We start from the raw sequence: 20263 nt of genomic DNA, 5'->3' as shown, positions 1-20263 counted from the left end.
TGATTGGAGAAAGCAGAATCATTTTCGTGTGAGGATTTCATACGCAAGGATATTTATAAACGCAGGTGTACAATGGACTTCGCTGATTTTCGCAGGACAAGTGAATAAGGATATATACATCAGTCGTCCAGAACATTGCAAGAACTCTAGGATCATCAACAAGAAGACCGCTGGTTAAGGGATCTGGAATGAGCGTTTTGAGCCTTTCGACAGTATTTTTTGTGGGACATGAGAGCACATCAGACATATCGAATTGCATTCTGAATACGAAGAATGTCTTTCTGATATCAAATTTTAATTGTTTTGAAATTCACGATATAATACAAATTTTATGACAAATAATTAAAATTTGATATTTTTCACATTTTTGATAGTAACAGTCCTCGAAGTAAATTTCATAAATCTAATGATATATTCTTAAAGTGAAACGATCAATTGAAAATGTTGACCTTTCATATTGAAGATATGGATTTTTTTCCTAAAAATACCTACTTTTTTTTGGTGTTTTGGGGAAAAATCTATATCTTCAAAATTGTCAATGATCGTCGGCTTTTCATCCCACCTACATACACTTTAAGTATAAATCACCAGATTTATAAAGTTTACTTCGAGTACTGTTAAATATCAAAATGATCAATTTTTAATCATTTGCCATAAAATGTGTATTACATTGCGAATTTCAAAAAATCAAAATTATTTGATATCAGCAGGACTCTTCGTATTCAGAATGCAATTCGATATGTCTGATGTGCTCTAATGGCCCACAATAAATACCGTCCAAACGTTCATACCCCATCCCTGAAGTACTGATAGAATAAAACTGTGATTTTATTGTATATGCAATTGTTGTTATACGAGACCAATCATACTTTGTTTTCAATTAAAGACTTAGATTTTGTTAGCTTAATCAAACAGTGTTATTTGTGTTGTGCATTCGTGTGAGTTCGGGTAAAAGGTGATTTTGGCCTTGAGTCAGTACGACTATTATTATTATTATTATTATTTATTCTTTCTTCATTGAGGGTTATACTGCTTCAGTGACAAGCACTGCTTTTCAAGCAGGCCCTCATTGTATATACATGTTATAGCAACAAAATATATTACGATACACAATATTTACAAAATATCATACTGTATTTACAATGTATTTACAATATATTACAAACAAGTATAATGGTATCATCAACTACAAGATAATTATAAATACCATGATTCAAAATATAGAAATACAATAATCATATTTATATACAAAAATCAATCAAGCAAATGAACAAAATCTAGATAAAGACAGGCCTAAATTTTTTAATTTTTGACTGAAATTGGCCTAAAGTCATATTTTCCATCTGAGCTCTCACTGTCGGTGGCAAAGAATTCCATGCATAGGCTGCCCTGACGTGAAAAGTACGTTGACCTGAATTTGATTTGAATTTTGGTACAATCAATGTATTAGAAGTATGACTTCTAGTTATATGATTATGCTTATCATGAACAAAATCAAATTGAGAAGATAAGTATGATGGATATTTATTCTTTAAACATTTGAAAACAGTCATTACTAGAGTATTATCCCATCTTTGATTAAGTTTAACCCACTGCAATGTATTCATTAAATCATAGTTGGTGTCCTTATATCTGCTGAGAGAATCTACCAAAACACGTTTCAAAACGTAAAAGGGGCCAAGTTTAAAAAATCTTTCCTGTGTGGCTTTTCACCCTTTTTTAAACTTGGTCCCATTCAGTAAAGTGGTACCGTAATAACATGAAGAATGAGTCCTAATTTCTACATGCAACAATTAGGTTTAAGACTGTTCGAAAGCGGTGCAATATGACGTAGGCTATGTATTATCAAAAACATTTGAAGGTTTATGTTTCATTATATTGCGTGTTCATAAAGAGTAGTAGAGTATTATATATACTTAGCAAATTGACTGTCTGTCAACCTGTTACATATTATAGGCCCTACATCTGTACATAAGGCGCAGGATCGCACAAGACGATGAAGAATGTAACAACGTGAGTATTTGCTACTTTTGCTTAAATCAAAATACATTATAACGTCTTTACGGAAAAACTTCAATTATGCACGAACATTAATTAATTTACTCTACAAAATGAACACTGACAACTAAGAAAACAAACAAGTAGCCTAAAGATGACTTCGTATGGGTCTTTAGAAACTTTCATAAATGGGACCAAGTTTAAAAAGGGTGAAAAGCCACACAGGAAAGATTTTTAAACTTGGCCCCTTTTACGTTTTGAAACGTGTTTTGGTAGATATTAATTCTTTTTTTGAGGTAAAAAGATATTGCGCGGTAAGTGGTTCTTTGTGCGAGGCGAAGTAGTTGGATATCCATATTTCGCGGTTAATGGTTCTTTGTAGCCCTGCGGGGCAAACTAGTTGGATATCCATATTTCGCGATGAGTGGTTTTTGAAGCTTCGAGGGGCAAACTAGTTGGATATCCATATTTCGCGGTTAGCAGTTCTTTGTAGCCCTGCGGGGCAAACTTGTTGGATATCCATATTCCGCGGTTTGTGGTTCTTTGTAGCCCTGCGGGGCAAACTAGTTGGATATCCATATTTCGCGATGAGTGGTTTTTTACAGCTTCGAGGGGCAAACTAGTTGGATATCCATATTTTGCGGTTAGCAGTTTTTGGTAGCCCTGCGGGGGCCTATGTTCGATATCCTCATTTCGCGGTTAGTGGTTTTTAAACGACCCGTAACCACCCCAATCAGCTGCATGGGGTAAAAGAATTATTAAAAAAAATAATAGCTGAACCCTATAGTTCAGCCAGGGACTGGAAACGACATATTGATGACTATATATATAATGTATTCAATAAACCCAAGCGGAACGAGAGCTGCGAAGTAACCGCTATCCGAACCATAAACACATGCATTATCAGACAACGAGTGTTCCATTTCCTCATAGCTTCTCACGTTGTACACACGTCAGTCGAATTTGGCGGTGTTGGTTTGTCAGCCCTCCAAGTTATAACATCGTTCACTTTGTGTTGAACATTTTATGTGGGCCGCACTGTAATAACATAAAGATCATTCTGATCAGTGTGATGATATCATTTCAAGAGGTCACTTCCCGATTAACATGATTAAGCTAAACAGCCTGTGTGGAAGAATTTTATGCATGAGCATTGAGCAACCACATCAATGATGTAGTAATGAATACCCTCGATTGTTATCCCCGGGTTGTTATCGGATTAATTTTTACGACCTTCGATTACATGGGAGTAGCAACGAGGACACGGTGTTTGATTTCACTCACATAATAGATCAATATTGACCTTCATCCAGCAAGGATCAGCCAAGCACTACAGTGGCCAAGCACGAAAGGTTTCTTGTTATCTCTTCAAGTATTTTTACCTTAGGTCTATAATCATAATGCAGGCCTAAATCCCGGGCCTAAATTAAGTGTACTGTTCGAGTAGGAGGATTTGTTTGATATTATTCTGGATTTTGAATAATATTATAGTACCTGTTTGTTTCCATATATCGGTTATTAAAATAACAATTCACCACATACACGTTCCAGTTTGCGAGAGGTTTATAATGATTAAATGAATAGGTGTTATTATTTCGAATTATAATTATTTAGGGAGAGTGTTTTAGAATTTTGTTAGAAAAGAGATGATTGTTGATCATGTTTATTTTATTGTTGTGTGTATTTTCCTGTCATTTCCTGCAAACCTAATAAAGATATTTTGATAATTGAAAATAGTCTGTATCATAAATCGTAGAGGTTGAAAGAGTCAACAAGCGTCCGAAATTATAATTTGCTTTGGAACTTCGGTCATATTTTATTTGAAATATAACTGGATGTTAGGGTCTGCATGCATGGTATGCATAGTATGATGATATACAGACACTGACCTTTCCCTAAAACTATTAAGCAGCTTGTTGTGTATCACACCCATCATGGGTTCGAACCCCTTTATTGTATTTTATTGTTAAACCTGAATAGCGTGATTACTTTTGAATGAGCGGCAGCACACATGTTTTGTTTGAGGATAGCTGGATCTATCTCCTTTTCCTCACATCTTCTCTGTAGTACAAAGCTGTCTTTTTAGCTGTGTTCACACATGCACTTATTACCGGTAATATTTTATCTAGGCTTATGTCCGATCGAATTAAATATTTCCGCTAATCCCTTAGTGCGTCCACATTTGTCGGCAATAGCGCTATACGCTGGCGAAGTTACGTAATAATCGGATTAACTACCATAGCAATAGGTGAATCATGCTGATTAGTTGCACCTGTAAGATTAGTATCTTTGAAAAGACCGGTATTGTATTCAATCTATGATTGCAGACATACAGGTGATGAGTGCAACCTGCTTGTAGTACAGCGCGAAATGTTCAAAATTGTTTTCACCTATTGCTATGGTAATTAATCCGATAAATGACGTAACTTCGCCAGCGTATGCCCGACGTGTTATGTCCGTTAAAGCCTATTACCGGTCATAAATCTCTTCTTTCTACATGAGCATCATCAGAAAATTTAACCCGATTTTAAATGTTTTCACTGAAAATTCACTTTCAATAAACGCCCCTCTTTAGAACAAATTACAGACAATGCGGTAGGTATGTCATGTAAGAAAAATGCAAATTCAAAAGTTCCAAAATTAAGACCAATTTTGTATTTATGTAGGTTCTGTTGTTGTTGTTGTTGTTGTTGTTGTTGTTGTTGTTGTTGTTGTTGTTGTTATTATTATTATTATTTTAGTTTGACAAAGTAGTCCCATTTTACAGTAGACTTAGCTCTATATCGCATTTTATACATGTAGGCCCTACTATGGTGGACATCTTTGAAAAAATGACAAAAATAAAAAAATTACACTGACTCCCATCATCATGCTATTTTTTTCTTGGGGGTCCCAAATTTACAAAAAGTCGGCTTCAATAAAATTGCGACCTCCCCTATTTCGACAGCAAATATTTTATGACCCCCCCCCCCAAAAAAAAAGGCATCAGTCTTTTTGAATAAAATAAACACACTATCTGTAGTCATGCTGTGTTGTGACTCCCTACATTTTGGTCATCAAAAATATTTTATGACACCCCCCTATTTTTCTATCCGTATATATTTGGGACCCCCCCTTAAAATGCAATTGCATGCCTTTCTGTTATCATGCTTATGGCTTAATAAATTTCATCTCCATCTACATCCAGAGCCATACTGCCCCCCCTCCACTGAACCCTCTGGGGGTTAACTTTTGCTAACCCCCCCAAACTCGTGTAGGTTATCGCAATAAGGATGGTCAATTGCTCCTGCGCCTGAATTTTTCACCCGATCATGGAGGGTGCGATGGAGAGTTTTCAGTGCCTTTATCACTACAGGTATCTGCTCCCCGACCGTATCGGACCCCCCTTGTCATGTAATAGCGTGGCTATCTCCTCCCAAAGCTTTTTTTATCCCAGAAATACTTTCCGTGTCTCTCCAAATTTTGAGTATAGCCAATGTTTCCTTGTCATTCCAATTGACCCTCTATGGAAACGGGAAATCACAAGCAGCAAATAAAAAAAGAAGCTAAAAGGGCAATGTAAGAAAGAACAGATTTTAATGTGAAAGATTCTACCTGTTCAGTAATTCTTCCTGTTATAGTGAACGCTCCCATTTACTCATCTAACGGTGATGTCCGAAAAAATAATCGCATCCCCAGGCCTTGCCGTTTGAGGCGAGCGATCGCTCTCGCTCGCCGCCGCTCGCCCAAACTCGATTTTTAGTGAGCGATTTTCCACTCGCCATAGACACTAAATATCACTCGCTGCGAATCTCCCAAAATCAGCCACTGAATCAGCCATTTCAGTATTTAATCGATGCTGTACTCCCTCCAAAAAAAAAAAAAAAAAAATGTTAGCGCACTTCGCGCGCATTTCAACATAAATGTACATAAATACCGTGTCAAGACAGAAACTCTACTTGATTATTTCCTAAAATAAGTGATATTTGTGAAAATTCGACCACTCGCTTACAATCATGCTAGCGAGTGATCAACCACTCCCCTTTAAAATCTAAACGGCAAGGCCTGCATCCCGCTAGTTTATATTAATATTTGCAGCTGCAGCCATAAATTACTCTGCTTAAAATTTTCCGCGAGTGATATAGGCCTACTCACAATTATATCCGACAGCCCAATAGTGCTGCGTGTCCACACGTAATTACTATTACCGGACGTAACGTTTCGATCGGTCTTAACAGCTCTTAACTCTGGTCATCTTCAGCCTTAAATTGTCGGATTTAAAGCACATTACGTCGGATATAGTAATTTTTTTTTTATATCCGACGCTCATTCACACTGCCACTTATATCCGATACTATTACCGACGTAATTTAAGTCCGGTAATAGTCCGACAGTGTGAACACGACGAGTCGGCAATAGCTCTATGTCCGACGTGTTTATATCCGAGCTATTACCGGTCATAACTAACCGGAAATGGTCAGCAGAGCTAATGTCTCCTTCTCTTGCCAGTTCATTCCTCTATTGCGTTTGATATTCGCACCTGCATCCATGATGATTTTGTTTTATCTCTCACTGGTCACACTATTTATACTCTGCTTCAAATCAGTTGCGCGAGTGATTTAATTTAACCCGGAAGTGTTCTTCACGCTGAATCACACAGAAAGGTGAAAGGTCACAGTTATATCCGACAGCCCAAAAGCGCTGTTCAGTGTTCACACGTAATTACTATTACCGATCGTAACGTTTCGATCGGTCTTAACAGCTCTTAACCCTGGTCATCTTCGGATTTAAATTGTCGGATTTAAACCACATTACGTCGGATATAGTTATATCCGACGCTCATTCACACTGCCACTTATACCCGATACTATTACCGACGTAATTTAAGTCCGGTATTAAGTGGTTTAAGTCCGACTGTGTGAACAAGGCTTTTATCTAGTGTTTAGACAATGTTTACTCAACGATTGCTATCAATGGATGTTGCCATTTTTGACGACTTCTAACTTTTGAAATGCCCAAAATGAATCAATAAAACCGTGTATAATATATTTGCGGGGATATTTGGGCGCGATTACAAAAAAATAGAAAATAAATGGGCACTTCTGGGTTGGGTATCTAGAGGCCCTGCATGAAATTATTGATTGGCGCCAAACAAAGAATTTGAACCGGTGTCCTTCACCGTAGTTATCATGGAGCTATTAAATAGATGGAGAAGAAATAGATTACGTAACGCATTGAAACCTTGTGCCGATTTGAAATCTGACAAGCTGTTCATCGAAAGGTACCTTTTGTTTGGGACAAAGGGCTTCCGCCATTAAATCGGTAAGCTGACCCGACAATGTATTAACGCTTTACCTAGCAGGCTACTGTCAATAAGTGATCAAACGAAAGGCGCGTGAAAGCGACGTCTGGAACGAAAAGTACCTTTTGTTGTAATAACACACAAGGATGTGATTGAGTAGCCGTAAGCACAAAAAGCACACATTAGCCGCTGAGTACAGTTCGTGATCACCCCACTGACTTCAGGTCCTTCATTTAAATACATTGAATGCGCTTGCTGAATGATTACACGTCAAGCATTCAAGGCTGCCATTTATGTCTATAGTACTGTATAATGGTAATAGCTATACGTATACATGTAACAAATAATAAGTATACCGGTATAGGCCTATATAAAAGTTGTTTCACAAATTGACATTTTATTTTATTTTAAGAAGGAGAATGTCATAAACAGTGGCGTACTGAAGGGCGGGGCAGCTCTTCTGTGAGAGGTCTTGGGAAGGGATGAGGGAGGCCGAGGTGTAAGAGGGGCTATGAAGAACGAGAGGGGGGTTGGAGGAAGAGAGAAAGAGGAAGAAATGAAGAGAAATAAATAAATAGAAGTAAATAAATAGAAAGGTAAGGTAAGAAAATGATAGGAATGAGAGGGGACAAAAAGTAAGAGGGATGGAGAAGGAAGGGAGATAAGAAGAGGGAGTGATACTTCAAGGAAAGAATAAGTACAGAGAAAAGAAAAAGGAATGACAAAATGTAGGCATTGTAATAATTATTATAGAAACTAAACACAGCCCCCCCCCCCCATAGGCCTAACGCTAACAGCACTATAGGCAGCCATTCGATTATATCAATGCCTTTATGCGTTACGTATTTAAAACGCCCAGTCAGATGTATTTTACACCTGCCAAGCACAAGTCACCCAATTTCGAAAATTGGACGTTGAATGTACACTCTCATGAATATTGATTGGCAACATTTTCCAATATGTCAGCGCTCAAATCGGACACAATAGAACAATAGACCATTCAGTGCGTTGGTAGTTATGGCCGAGTATAGTCCATTCAATCAAATGTTGTCATCAACCTATTTGATCGTAGTGCAGGGTTATGTGTGTGAGACGAACTGTCACGGTAGATTGCAATCATGCTTTTGTTGAATGCATTTGAGTAGTCTGCCATATTTACGGGATGATACGTCACATGCAATGCCTCTATAGATTCTATAGAATTTAAGTATGATATATTTTCGATGGTAATATATTTTCACTTTCAAAGTTTGTAGTTTTCATAATTGCAATTTCTGAATATTATATAAAAAGCGGGAATAAGTCTATAAATGTAAGAGTATCGGATCATTTTGAATGTTAATAAATACGAAACGCCGGCGGTAGACACCAGCGATATCAGGGATTGCCGCGATTCTTGCAGTAGCTTTTATGAATAGAATACAATAGTGGATACAATAGCGGAACAATAGAGCTCTCTTACGGGCAAATAAACCTCGTCGCGTTTTGCTAAATTTCACTTCTTCTTTTTCATGAACTAACCGTTATTTCATTAAGTAACCGTTATTTTTAAAACTTGGCAAAACCTCGACGCGAGGTTTTTAATTATTCTAGCTAAATTATTATGAAGTACCTATAGCCTATTATGGTACTCTACACTAAAATTTGACCAGACCATGCTTCCATAATCAAAGTGGGGCATAACAAGAGCATTGGATAACATTTAGTGGTTTTGTATTATACGTTTTATTATGCCTGTTCTTTTGGAAATAGTTTTACTAACATTATCAAATTTCACACCTAGATATTTAAACTCATCTACTTTTTCAATATCATTGTTGTTATATATTAAATGTACATTGTTGAACTTTTCAAGCATTTTGTTTGTACCAAAGATCATAAACTTAGTCTTTTCAACATTTAAAGTGAGTTTGTTTACTTTGAACCCTACTTCGACATGACTCCATTTGAATTTTAAGATCAGATTCATTTTTAGCTTTACACATTAAAGAGGTATCATCTGCATACATTACAGTTTTACATTCAGACACAGCATTAGGTAAACAGTTAACAAAAATGATAAACAGTAAAGGACCTAAAATTGAGCCAAAAGCCAAAAAATCAATTGGCCTAAAGTCAGAAAAAGCTGAGTTAACATTAACAGTTTGTTCTCTGTTGTTTAAGTATGATTTAAACCATAATGATTCATCCCCATATACCCCATATTGTTTAAGTTTCCTAATCAGAATATCATGATTTACAGTATCAGATGCTTTCTTTAAGTCTATAAATAAAACGCCTGTAGCATAACCTGTATCATATTCTTTAAAATGTAATCTTGAACATCTAGAAGGGCCAGGGTTGTTGTTGTGGAATGATTCGGACGAAATCCTGATTGAGCATTAGATAATAGTCCTACATTGCTCATATATTCATATAATTGATCATGAACAGCTCTTTCAATGATCTTTGATACAATTGGTAATACAGAGATAGGTATATAGTTACTAACATTAGTTTTATCACCCGATTTAAATATTGGAGTTACTTTAGCCTTCTTCCATGCATCAGGAAAACTAGACCCATTCAAAGACAAGTTGCAAATATGGACAAGGCATTTTGAGATGAAAGGCGCAGCCAACTTTAATAACCTTACATTGAATGGATCTAATCCTGACGATTTACAATTTTGCATTTTACTTATTTGTTTAAGAACAAATTCATTAGATATCGCTCTAAAACTAAATTTGTTTACACTATGATTTTGATGAGAACATACAATATTACAAGTGCATACATAATTGTCATTGTTATTATTAAATTTACTCCCAATTACTTATAGAAGTGAAAAACGCATTGAACTCATTTACCATATCCTTTTTATCACCTGAGTAATTACTATTCTTTTTAACAACTGCTGTAGGTATACTTGATGTTTTGTTTGGTATAATTTTCTTAATTGTTTTCCAAAGATTTTTACTATTATTTATGTTGTTATTTATAGCCTCGTTACAATAACTCTTTTTCAGTGAATATTTCATATTGTTTACTTTATTTCTAAGAGACTTTGCTTTACTCCAATCTTCAGCATTATTTGTCTTATGTGCTTTTGAAAAATAGTAGTCCCTATCTTTACTTAGTCTCAAAAATTCACTGTTCACCCATTCAGGTAAACAACCTTAACTTTCTTTTCCTTAAATGGTGCATGCTTGTCACAGGCAGCATTGAATGAAGACTGCCATTCATTAAGTGCTTCATTGACATCATTTATATTACATATTCTACCCCAATCAATATTTTTGATTGTATCAATATAATCTACTTCTGTCATTAAAGTTTTTGATACATCTGGATCTTACAATTTTTGGTGGAAGTTTCAACTTATTACATTTTCTTACATATATATTATAGCATATATTAATGAATGATCACTAAGACCTAAACTATGAACACCAGATGAGATAAGTTCTGGTTTTGATACAAATATTAAGTCAATTTTTGTTTTACTAGTTTCAGTTATTCTTGTATAATCTGTTATAATTTGTAACACGCTGACTACCCCTCTAGTATAATCTGTTATAATTCGTAACACGCTGACTACGCCTCTAGTATAAGGCTGACATATTTGAATAAAATTCATTAAATCATTCTGAGTGTTTCACATGAAAACAAGTCATGTATGAAGATGATAGCAGTAACAACTCGATTTTAATAATTTTCACCATTCTGGTCAGAAAATATAAAAGGTACCAAAAACAATTTATAATCACGCTATAAATGATTGTTTCAGAAAATATAAAAGGTACCAAAAACAATTTATAATCACGCTATAAATGATTGTTTGTTTTGGCAAACTTTAATTACACATAAGGCCAGAACATTATTAGAGTATTCATCAGATAAGATACCTACGAGCAAAGTTGGTTTAGGAATACTCTCAAACTTAATGATTCTCATGCAAGATGTTCCAAAACAACATGTCAACTATCACACCTGATACTTCTGTGATATTCACGTGGACATGGACAACATATTCCCAACTTATTATGGCTCTTATCGGTGTGGTTGGAAACGGACTGGTCATAACAGTCTATAATCAAAAACGTCAGTCAAAATCGGCGACGAATGAGCTCCTTGTGGCTCTTGCTGTGGCAGACTTGATGACCTCCATTCTCATAGTTCCTTTGCCAGGTTTGAAGAATGTACCTTCAGATTGGCATGGACAAATGTATTGCAAAGTGGTATCATCGGCAGTATTTATGTGGACATCGATCACAGTTTCTGTGTTTACACTTACAGCCCGTATCCATAGAGCGATATTTAGCTATTTTGAAACCATCTACGTACCCGCTGGTGTTCTCAAAAGGTTCGCGATCTAAAATTGCGATGTACATTTGGATTGTCGGTGCTGTTCTTAACAGTTACTCGTTCTTTATCTGGAAGAGTGTAGACGGTACATGTAAGATCGTTTGGCTAACACCTTGGATACCGGAATTAGTCGGCGTTGCGTCATTTCTTTTGAAATATCTTATTCCTGTAGTCATAATGCTGGTAACGCAGATTGCAATAACATAAAAAATTTATTTTGAAAGACAAAAATTGCTACAGCGTGGTATTTCAAAAGGCAATCCCGCGTTTTCTTCGCTAGAAGTTAAGGCTAAAGTTGTGGCTATGCTTCGTGTGGTTGTTATCATGTTTATCCTGTGCTGGTCTGCAGATCAAATCTGTTTTCTTGGATTCTTGGTGGATTTGGTGCCATTAAGGTAATTTGGCTTACGAATTATTATGTCGAACATTTCACTGATAATTTTAGATTTGAAATGCGCAATCGCAATTACAAAATACTTTTGATTATAATTTCTCAACGTCTTGTTCATAAATTAAGGGAATAGTGTCGCTGTATTTTACTTATTTTTTGTCACTTTTGAAACGCAAAATTTTGCATGATTTCTAATCTAAACGTCAATATGCAGACCTACCACCACGAGCACAAAGGGTATAAATGCGACTGGACGCGGCGAATCAATTCTGTCAATTTTGTTTTATTTCGTGTCTAGAAAATATATACCATAAGCTTTAAAATGGTATATCATTTGACTTCAAACGATATCCAAAAGCGGGGTTATGATTTGTTGAACTCTGTTCCTTCGACAAAATTGTCGGTTCTACATGTGTCTCTTTTTCTACATTTCTGGTAATAAATATCCAACAGTCATAATTGGCGGTCATTTCAAATCATCCCCAAGTCAACGAGGTTCAGAAATATCCTCTCATTGTTCACTGTTGATTATACATACCTAGACAAAATACAATGCTTTGTTATCTACCACATGAACAGGATTTAGCCAAAGCAAACAAAGACAAGAACTATTCTATAGAAATAGGTAGAAGCTTATTATCCTCTTCAGCAGTAGTATTATTGATTGATTTAAACAGCGTTTGATAAGATACTTGTCGCAACGAATTGATGCACCTATGAATACGACCTTCACATACATTTTACACTTTAACTCAGAATACAATTTGCCGAGTTTACGGCTGATTCGCAGCGTCCACTCATAAATGACATTTTGCCGGAATTAAATTTGTCACTTAATTTTGATGTCTTCAACCCGTTGGTATCTACCTATATAACATATGCAATCCAGGATTTACGAACTGTTGTCCAGTTATGTCCTTTAATCGTAATAGAGCAGTAAATATTACTCTTCGCATACTGCGTCGTAGCGTTCAGACAGAGGTTAACGATGGAAGATTTATTTTGATTATGCCATTGTTAGCGTCTGGTCAAGATTACGGTAGCGTTAATCATTTCCATACTTAAGTCCGTATGCACAAAAAAGTTAGACCGGTCTAACTGAAATTTAGTTCCATCAGATATGGTCCTTTACTCTTATTTCCTTCCTAGAGTAGCTAGCAAATTCTAAAGATTTTAATGCAATGTTCAAAAATAATACAAAATAACTTAAGCAAATGTAAAGGAAAATGTTCTTTCTCCTGGGACTGTATTCCAATTTCTATATTCTAATTATAGACCCAGTCTAACTCTTTTGTTCATACGGACCTTAGTATGTTCTTAAACTTCATATCTTATCTTTTCAGAATCTTTTTTGGAACATGCCTTAGATATTTTAGTCAACTCGCTTTCCTGAATAGCATCATCAATCCTTTCGTCTATGCCTTTACGAACCCAAATTTCCGTAATGGTTTGCGACAGCTTCTGCTTTGCAGCACTGCCAAAGACTCATCCAAGACTACATCTGCTGCTGACATCGGCAAGTCTACAACACTCGCTATAAGCACGGAGAGTCGGAATCTTTCTGATGAAATGACTGCTGGAGGAAATAAACAAGAGGGCATCCGTCCGTCCAACATGCCGCTAGACCGAATATGAAATGTACAGCTTCAGTTCGACAAGTCGCAACGTTTTTCTTTTCGGATTAGCCTATGTTGTCGTACTAGCGGCGTGTCAGACTAGCACCACGCCCGGCATCATGTACCCGACAGACATACGATAACAGGTGTGGTGTAACGTCGCGTCGAGTGAATGTTACTATAACTGACCCTACTGACACCCATAGTTGAGATTAAAAAACTGTGGGCATTTTCAAGTTTTCGTATTTGGTTTCTCTATTGTTCAGAAACTATTAAGACATGTGCAAACAATACCATGAATACTGGAAAGCTATAAAAAAAAAACCTGTGTTGGCCGAAATGCTATGAATAGACAGAACATGCATGTCCATTACGTAATAGTTTGACATCAGATTTCAATCAAGGTAGCATGATGGTGATGTGCTGTCAATCAAATAGATAATGAATGAGTGGTCATCTAAATAGTTTATGTCGCGCAAGACGCTGTTGAAATTATCGAATTTTACAAGGAGAGTACAAAAGTCTTGTGTTAAATCAGCATCGTTGGTAATTGTAATTGATCATGATTTTTGCAGAATGCCGAATAAGTCTTTCAGGGATATGATATGACTATACATACGATAGGGTGTAGGGTGCACAAAATACAGGGCGGAACTAGTAAAAGTTAAAATTGCGGCATTTTTTTTCTCGCGTATGAAATAGATAAAAAACTGCGAGCTCGTTCATTAGTCGTATGATATCTCAGCGCGGAAATTGAAATTATGTGTATCATGCCTTTCTTGGGAATTAAAGCCCCGTGACCCGATCGACATCCTCGTTCCCCGATTAACCTCACTATTGATAAAACTTTGGTATTATATAATAGATCCTATTTTGCCCATAACCTTCCTGAAAATTGACTATCCAAATCGTTGTATTTCCGAAGAAATCGTGAAAAAACTGTCGATTTTTTACCACCCTAGTGAAATTTCCTTCCCTGCACGCACATTTGCACTGTGGGTAGGTCCAGGAATTTTCTCTTCGATGAGATCGCGACATGCACAAACATTAGGCTTTTACAAGATAGTAACAGCTTAGTACTAATACCGGCACTGATACTCCTTTAGGCCAAAAAAAAGTTGTTGTGTTGCCCTCAACCATCCGACCCTAAATCCTGAAAAATCAGGGTCGCAATTTTTTTTAATGATGATTTTTACAGATTTGTTCAAAAACTCAATCTTTTTCACTTAAAATTCATATGTTATTGAAAGACTAGTCTTTAATTGATGTCTAACAGGTATCCAGAAGTTAAAATTGACAAATGTTCCCTACTTGAAGAAGCATTATTTAATATTTGAGGGGATTTGTAAAAACTGAAGGTTTAAAAAAAAATCCGACCGTCCGACCCAAATTTCCCATTTTCCCACTTGAGGGCAACACAATAATATTTTTTTGCCTTATGATTAAATGCGGCGATATTTCAGCTACGTGCACGCTTTTTATAAAAGTAAGTGGAATATAATTCATATTGACAATGATCTGGTGTTTCCCGTCACCCGCCCTCACTTCATTTTCTGACCCGGCTTGAATTCATTATTGTGATTTTCCAAAAATAACAATACAAACTGGCTATATTTGCCAAAAAATATATATACTTTAGAATCTCATTTGGGCTAAACATTCCTTTTCAAGTGACTGAGCGGTAAATAGGAACACATTGTAGGCGCATGTTTGGTCGTATAATCAAAGGCAGAAAAATATATATTTGACATTGTACCTAACTTTGGAGACAATCCATATCCTAACCAATAGGGTTTTACCCCCCAAATGTGTAAGATTGCATCTTGACCTGTTACCTCGGGCTATTCCAGTTGAAATCCATACACCCCTATGGAGAACATGGCCTTCATCTTCCACACAGAGAGTGTGAATTTCAAATGGGTCACCTGAATGGATGACTCCATTTCTTTTATGAGGTGAATGTTTTTCACCAGGAATAGCCCATCTACCGTCTCAAGTAGCCACAATGCTGTGATTGGTAAATAAATAATAACAGATATTATAATGAAAATGTTTAACTTCAACGCTACACTATTTTTTCTCTCAAATCTTCATCCAATCTCATTGGTCTTCATCTGGCAAGTGCACACCTTATTTAAACTTGTTTGCACACATGCATACGAATTTCATTTCGTGAGTCCTCTCTTGAATTTGTCGAGTATTTGCCTCATGGAGCAAAATTAAAAATATAAAGGAAGTACAAAGTAAATCACAAGAGACACACAACGATTTATTTTTCTCGTATGACTAGCTTTGTAATAACATAACATAACATAACATAACATAACATAACATAACGTAACGTAACGTAACGTAACGTAACGTAACATAACGTAACATAACATAACATAACATAACATAACATAACATAACATAACATAACAACATAACATTAAACATAACATATAATTTAAGTTTAAAAAATGGCGGATACCATGCTTTGTTTGAGGCTGTGACCCTCAAAACGACCCCTGAAATTATTCTATAGGGTTATACTGGGGTAAAACATTAAGCATGCACCGATTTCAATCAAAAGCATATCAAATTATGCGTCTAGTCGTAAGAATCACAGAAATATAAGGCTGTGCGTGTTGCGGAATTATGTGCCACTCAAGGGCACATTACAGAAGTCAGTCGGTGATTGTAAAAGCTTTGTTAAATGAAAATGGATAAAATTGCTTTTAGTAATCCTCTAATGATTTATATACGAAGGTAGTCATCATTACCAAGCTTTTATCGTGTTTACTACATGTATAGAATATCATTTACGGAACAAATATCCAAAATAGACCTAAATAATAATTGCAAAGACAATAATCAAGTTATACTAAAGTGTTTCATTTCAAAACGTGTCATGTATGAAGATATTTGCACACGACATGAAGCTATTATTAACAGACTTTAAACATGTCTAGATAAAAGCTTAGTAGCTTAAGGAGGCGGTGAAAATGTGCCCTGAGTAATTTAATTAGCTTTGTTTACAAGCTGAAAGTATTTCATGAGATGGGAAACCCCCTTGCACTTGCAAGAGTTGGTGTTTTAAGTCATTTTGGGAGCCCCCCCCCCAAATAATTGTAAACAAAGTCAGATCTATGTTTGGAACTTGGAAATCCCCAGATCAGTGTATTGCACCATAGGAAAACCCCCAGGAAGTGATGTAATGTGAAAGGTTAATGTGTATAATTAATCTTGGGAAAATCCCTTAGATTGTGAAATGGAGATCATTTTGGAAATTCCCCCAGGAAGTAAATGTTACAGAATGGTCTATTAATAGATTGGGAGTATAAAAATGTGAGAGCTTGAGTTTGCTGATTACAGAATGTCATGGGAGATTGTAAAACTCTACATGTATGTGTGGGTCTTCATGCTTCAAAAAAGAAGTACATTTTAACAAGGTCGTACATAGCCAATAATTGAGCTATTTTTTAATACAGCAACGAAGGAGATTTCGAGTACACAAATGTGCTCTTCCTCATCAAAGGAGTAAAGTTCTTCTGTCGAATTGCTGGAGTTTGCTGGGTTTATGAAAACCACACATCTGTCAAACACAGCGGAGTGTTAAAGAAACCTGTTCCCTGGAGCAGCGCAAGGAGATAAATATTTGAAGAAAGCAGCGCAAGGAGATATATTTTTGGAGAAAGCAGCGCAAGAAGATAAGTGATTGGAGAAAGCAGCATCATTTTCGTGTGAGGATTTCATACGCAAGGATATTATTTTATAAACACAGGTGTACAATGGACTTCGCTGATTTTCGCAGGACAAGTGAATAAGGATATATATATATACATCAGTCGCCCAGAACATTGCAAGAAATCTAGGATCACCAACAAGAAGACCGCTGGTTAAGTACTGATAGAATAAAACTGTGATTGTGTGATTTTATTGTATATGCAATTGTTGTTATATGTACCAATCATACTTTGTTTTCAATTAAAGACTTAGATTTTGTTAGCTTAATCAAACAGTGTTATTTGCGTTGTGCATTCGTGTGAGGTCGGGTAATAGGTGATTTTGGCCTTGAGTCAGTACGACTCGTAACAAGCTGACTACGCCTCTAGTATAAGGCTGACTTATTTGAATAAAATTCATTAAATCATTCCGAGTGTTTCATATAAAAACAAATCATGTGTGAGGATATTAGCAATTACAACTTTAATCATTTTCACCACTCTGGTCAGAGAAATATAAAAGGTACCAAAACAATTAATCACGCTATAAATGATTGTTGGCTTTGGCAAAATTTAATTACACATAAGGCCAGAACATGCTACGATACATTTGAATATTCATCAGATGAGACACCTACTAGCAAAGTTGGTTTAGGAATACTCTCAAACTGAATGATTCTCATGCAAGATGTTCCAAAACAACATGTCAACTGCTACACCGGATATTTCTGTGATATTTACGTGGACATGGACAACATATTCCCAACTTATTATGGCTCTTATCGGTGTGGTTGGAAACGGACTTGTCATATCAGTCTATAATCAAAAACGTCAGTCAAAATCGGTGACGAATGAGCTCCTTGTGGCTCTTGCTGTGGCAGACTTGATGACCTCCATTCTCATAATTCCTTTGCCAGGTTTGAAGACTGTACCTTCAGATTGGCGTGGACAAATGTATTGTAAAGTGGTAACATCTGCAGTATTTATGTGGACATCGATCACAGTTTCTGTGTTTACACTTACAGCCGTATCCATAGAGCGATATTTAGCTATTTTGAAACCATCTACGTACCCGCTGGTGTTCTCAAGAGGTTCGCGATCTAAAATTGCGATATACATTTGGATTGTTGGTGCTGTTCTTAACAGCTATTCGTTCTTTATCTGGAACAGTGTAGACGGTGCATGTGAGATCGTTTGGTTTAAACCGTGGCTATCGGAATTAGTCGGCGTTGCGTCATTTCTTTTGAAATACCTTATTCCTGTAGTCATAATGCTGGTAACGCAGATTGCAATAACAGTGAAAATATATTTGGAAAGACAAAAATTGCTACAATGTGGAGTTTCAAAAGGCAATCCCGCGTTTTCTTCGCTAGAAGTTAAGGCTAAAGTTGTGGCTATGCTTCGTGTGGTTGTTATCATGTTTATCCTGTGCTGGTCTGCAGATCAAACCTGTTTTCTTGGATTCTTGGTCGGTTTGGTGCCATTAAGGTAATTTGGCTTACGAATTTTTATATCGTACATTTTCATTAATACTTTTAGATTTGAAATGCGCAATCGCAATTACAAAATACTTTTGATTATGATTTCTCAATGTCTTGTTCATAAATCATGTAAATTGTGGGAATATAGTCCTTGTATTTTACCTGTGTTTTGTCACTTTTTATACAAAAAATATTTGCATGATTTCTAATCCCAACGTCAGTATACACTCCAGACCTACCACAACGAGCACAAAGAGTATACATGACATTTTGCCGAAATTAAATTTGTCACTTAATTTTTATGTCTTCAACCCGTTGGTATCTACCTATATAACATATGCAATCCAGGATTTACAAACTGTTGTCCAGTTATGTCCTTTAGTCGTGATAGTAATGTTCAGACTTAGGTTAACGATGGAAGATTTGTTTTGATTTAGGCATTGTTAGACGATAGTCTGATCAAGATTGCGGTAGCGTTAAACGTAGGTTGCATACAAGTTTAGTGTATTCTAAAACTTTATATATTATGTTTTCAGAATCTTTTTTGGAACATGCCTTAGATATTTTAGTCAACTCGCTTTCCTGAACAGCATCATCAATCCTTTCATTTATGCCTTTACCAACCCAAATTTTCGTGACGGTTTGCGACAGCTTCTGCTTTGCAGCACTGCCAAAGATTCATTCAAGATTACATCTGCTGCTGACATCGGCAAGGCTACAACACTCGCTATAAGCATGGAGAGTCGGAATCTTTCTGATGAAATGACTGCTGGAGGAAATAAACAAGAGGGCATCCGTCCGTCAGACACGCCGCTAGTCCGCATATGAAATGTACAGCTTCAGGCCGATAAGTCGCATCGTTTTCTATTTCGGATTAGCCTATTTTGTTTTCGCACACACCTGAAAGTTACATTAGTATATGAACTTTATGTTCGGACTAGCGGCGTGTCTGACTAGCACCATTCCGAACACTATGTACCCGACAAACATACGATAACAGGTGTGGTGTAACATCGCGTCAACTGACACCCATAGTAGAAACTAAAACACAGTGGGCATTTTCAAGTTTTCGTATTTGGCCGCTCTGTTGTTCAGAAACTATCAAGACATGTGCTAATAATACCACGAATACTGAAAGTTATAAAAAAACCGGTCGTGGTCGAAATACTATGAATAGACAGAACATGCATGTTCATAACGTAATAGTTTGACATCAAGGTGGCATGGTGGAGGTATACTACCAATCAAATGATAATGAATGAGTGGTCATCTAAAATATGTTCTGTAATAGATAAAGGTAATAGGTTTTGCATTTGTGAAACACTGGCTAGCAACGCAGTGGTACAGGAGAGGAAATGGCAAATTAAGTCATTCAATCAACCTCTCACTATAATACTTAATATTTCAAATTTGGTCTTAAAGGTGAACTTCATTGAAAATAA

The 20263-nt window shown here is 36.3% G+C and overlaps 1 protein-coding gene across 1 annotated transcript; it reads left to right on the top strand.

Annotated features, from left to right (window-relative positions):
- Positions 1-18043: 18043 nt before the first annotated feature.
- On the top strand, positions 18044-19649 carry LOC140147088 (histamine H2 receptor-like). The gene is made up of 2 exons (XM_072168859.1): positions 18044-18828; positions 19358-19649. The coding sequence occupies exons 1-2, from the start codon at positions 18044-18046 to the stop codon at positions 19647-19649; spliced, it is 1077 nt and encodes a 358-aa protein (XP_072024960.1).
- Positions 19650-20263: the final 614 nt, after the last annotated feature.

The sequence above is a fragment of the Amphiura filiformis genome, chromosome 3, assembly GCF_039555335.1.
Source record: "Amphiura filiformis chromosome 3, Afil_fr2py, whole genome shotgun sequence".
NCBI lineage: Eukaryota > Metazoa > Echinodermata > Ophiuroidea > Amphilepidida > Amphiuridae > Amphiura > Amphiura filiformis.
Note: the sequence above shows the minus strand (reverse complement) of the source record. Positions and strands in the feature narration are given on the sequence as shown.

Excerpts from the sequence above, each read along its gene's own strand:
- LOC140147088 (XM_072168859.1), top strand. The coding sequence starts at position 18,044 with ATGTCAACTGCTACACCGGATATTTCTGTGATATTTACGTGGACATGG. Across the intron at positions 18,829-19,357 it reads GTCGGTTTGGTGCCATTAAG|AATCTTTTTTGGAACATGCC; the intron begins GTAATTTGGCTT and ends TTATGTTTTCAG.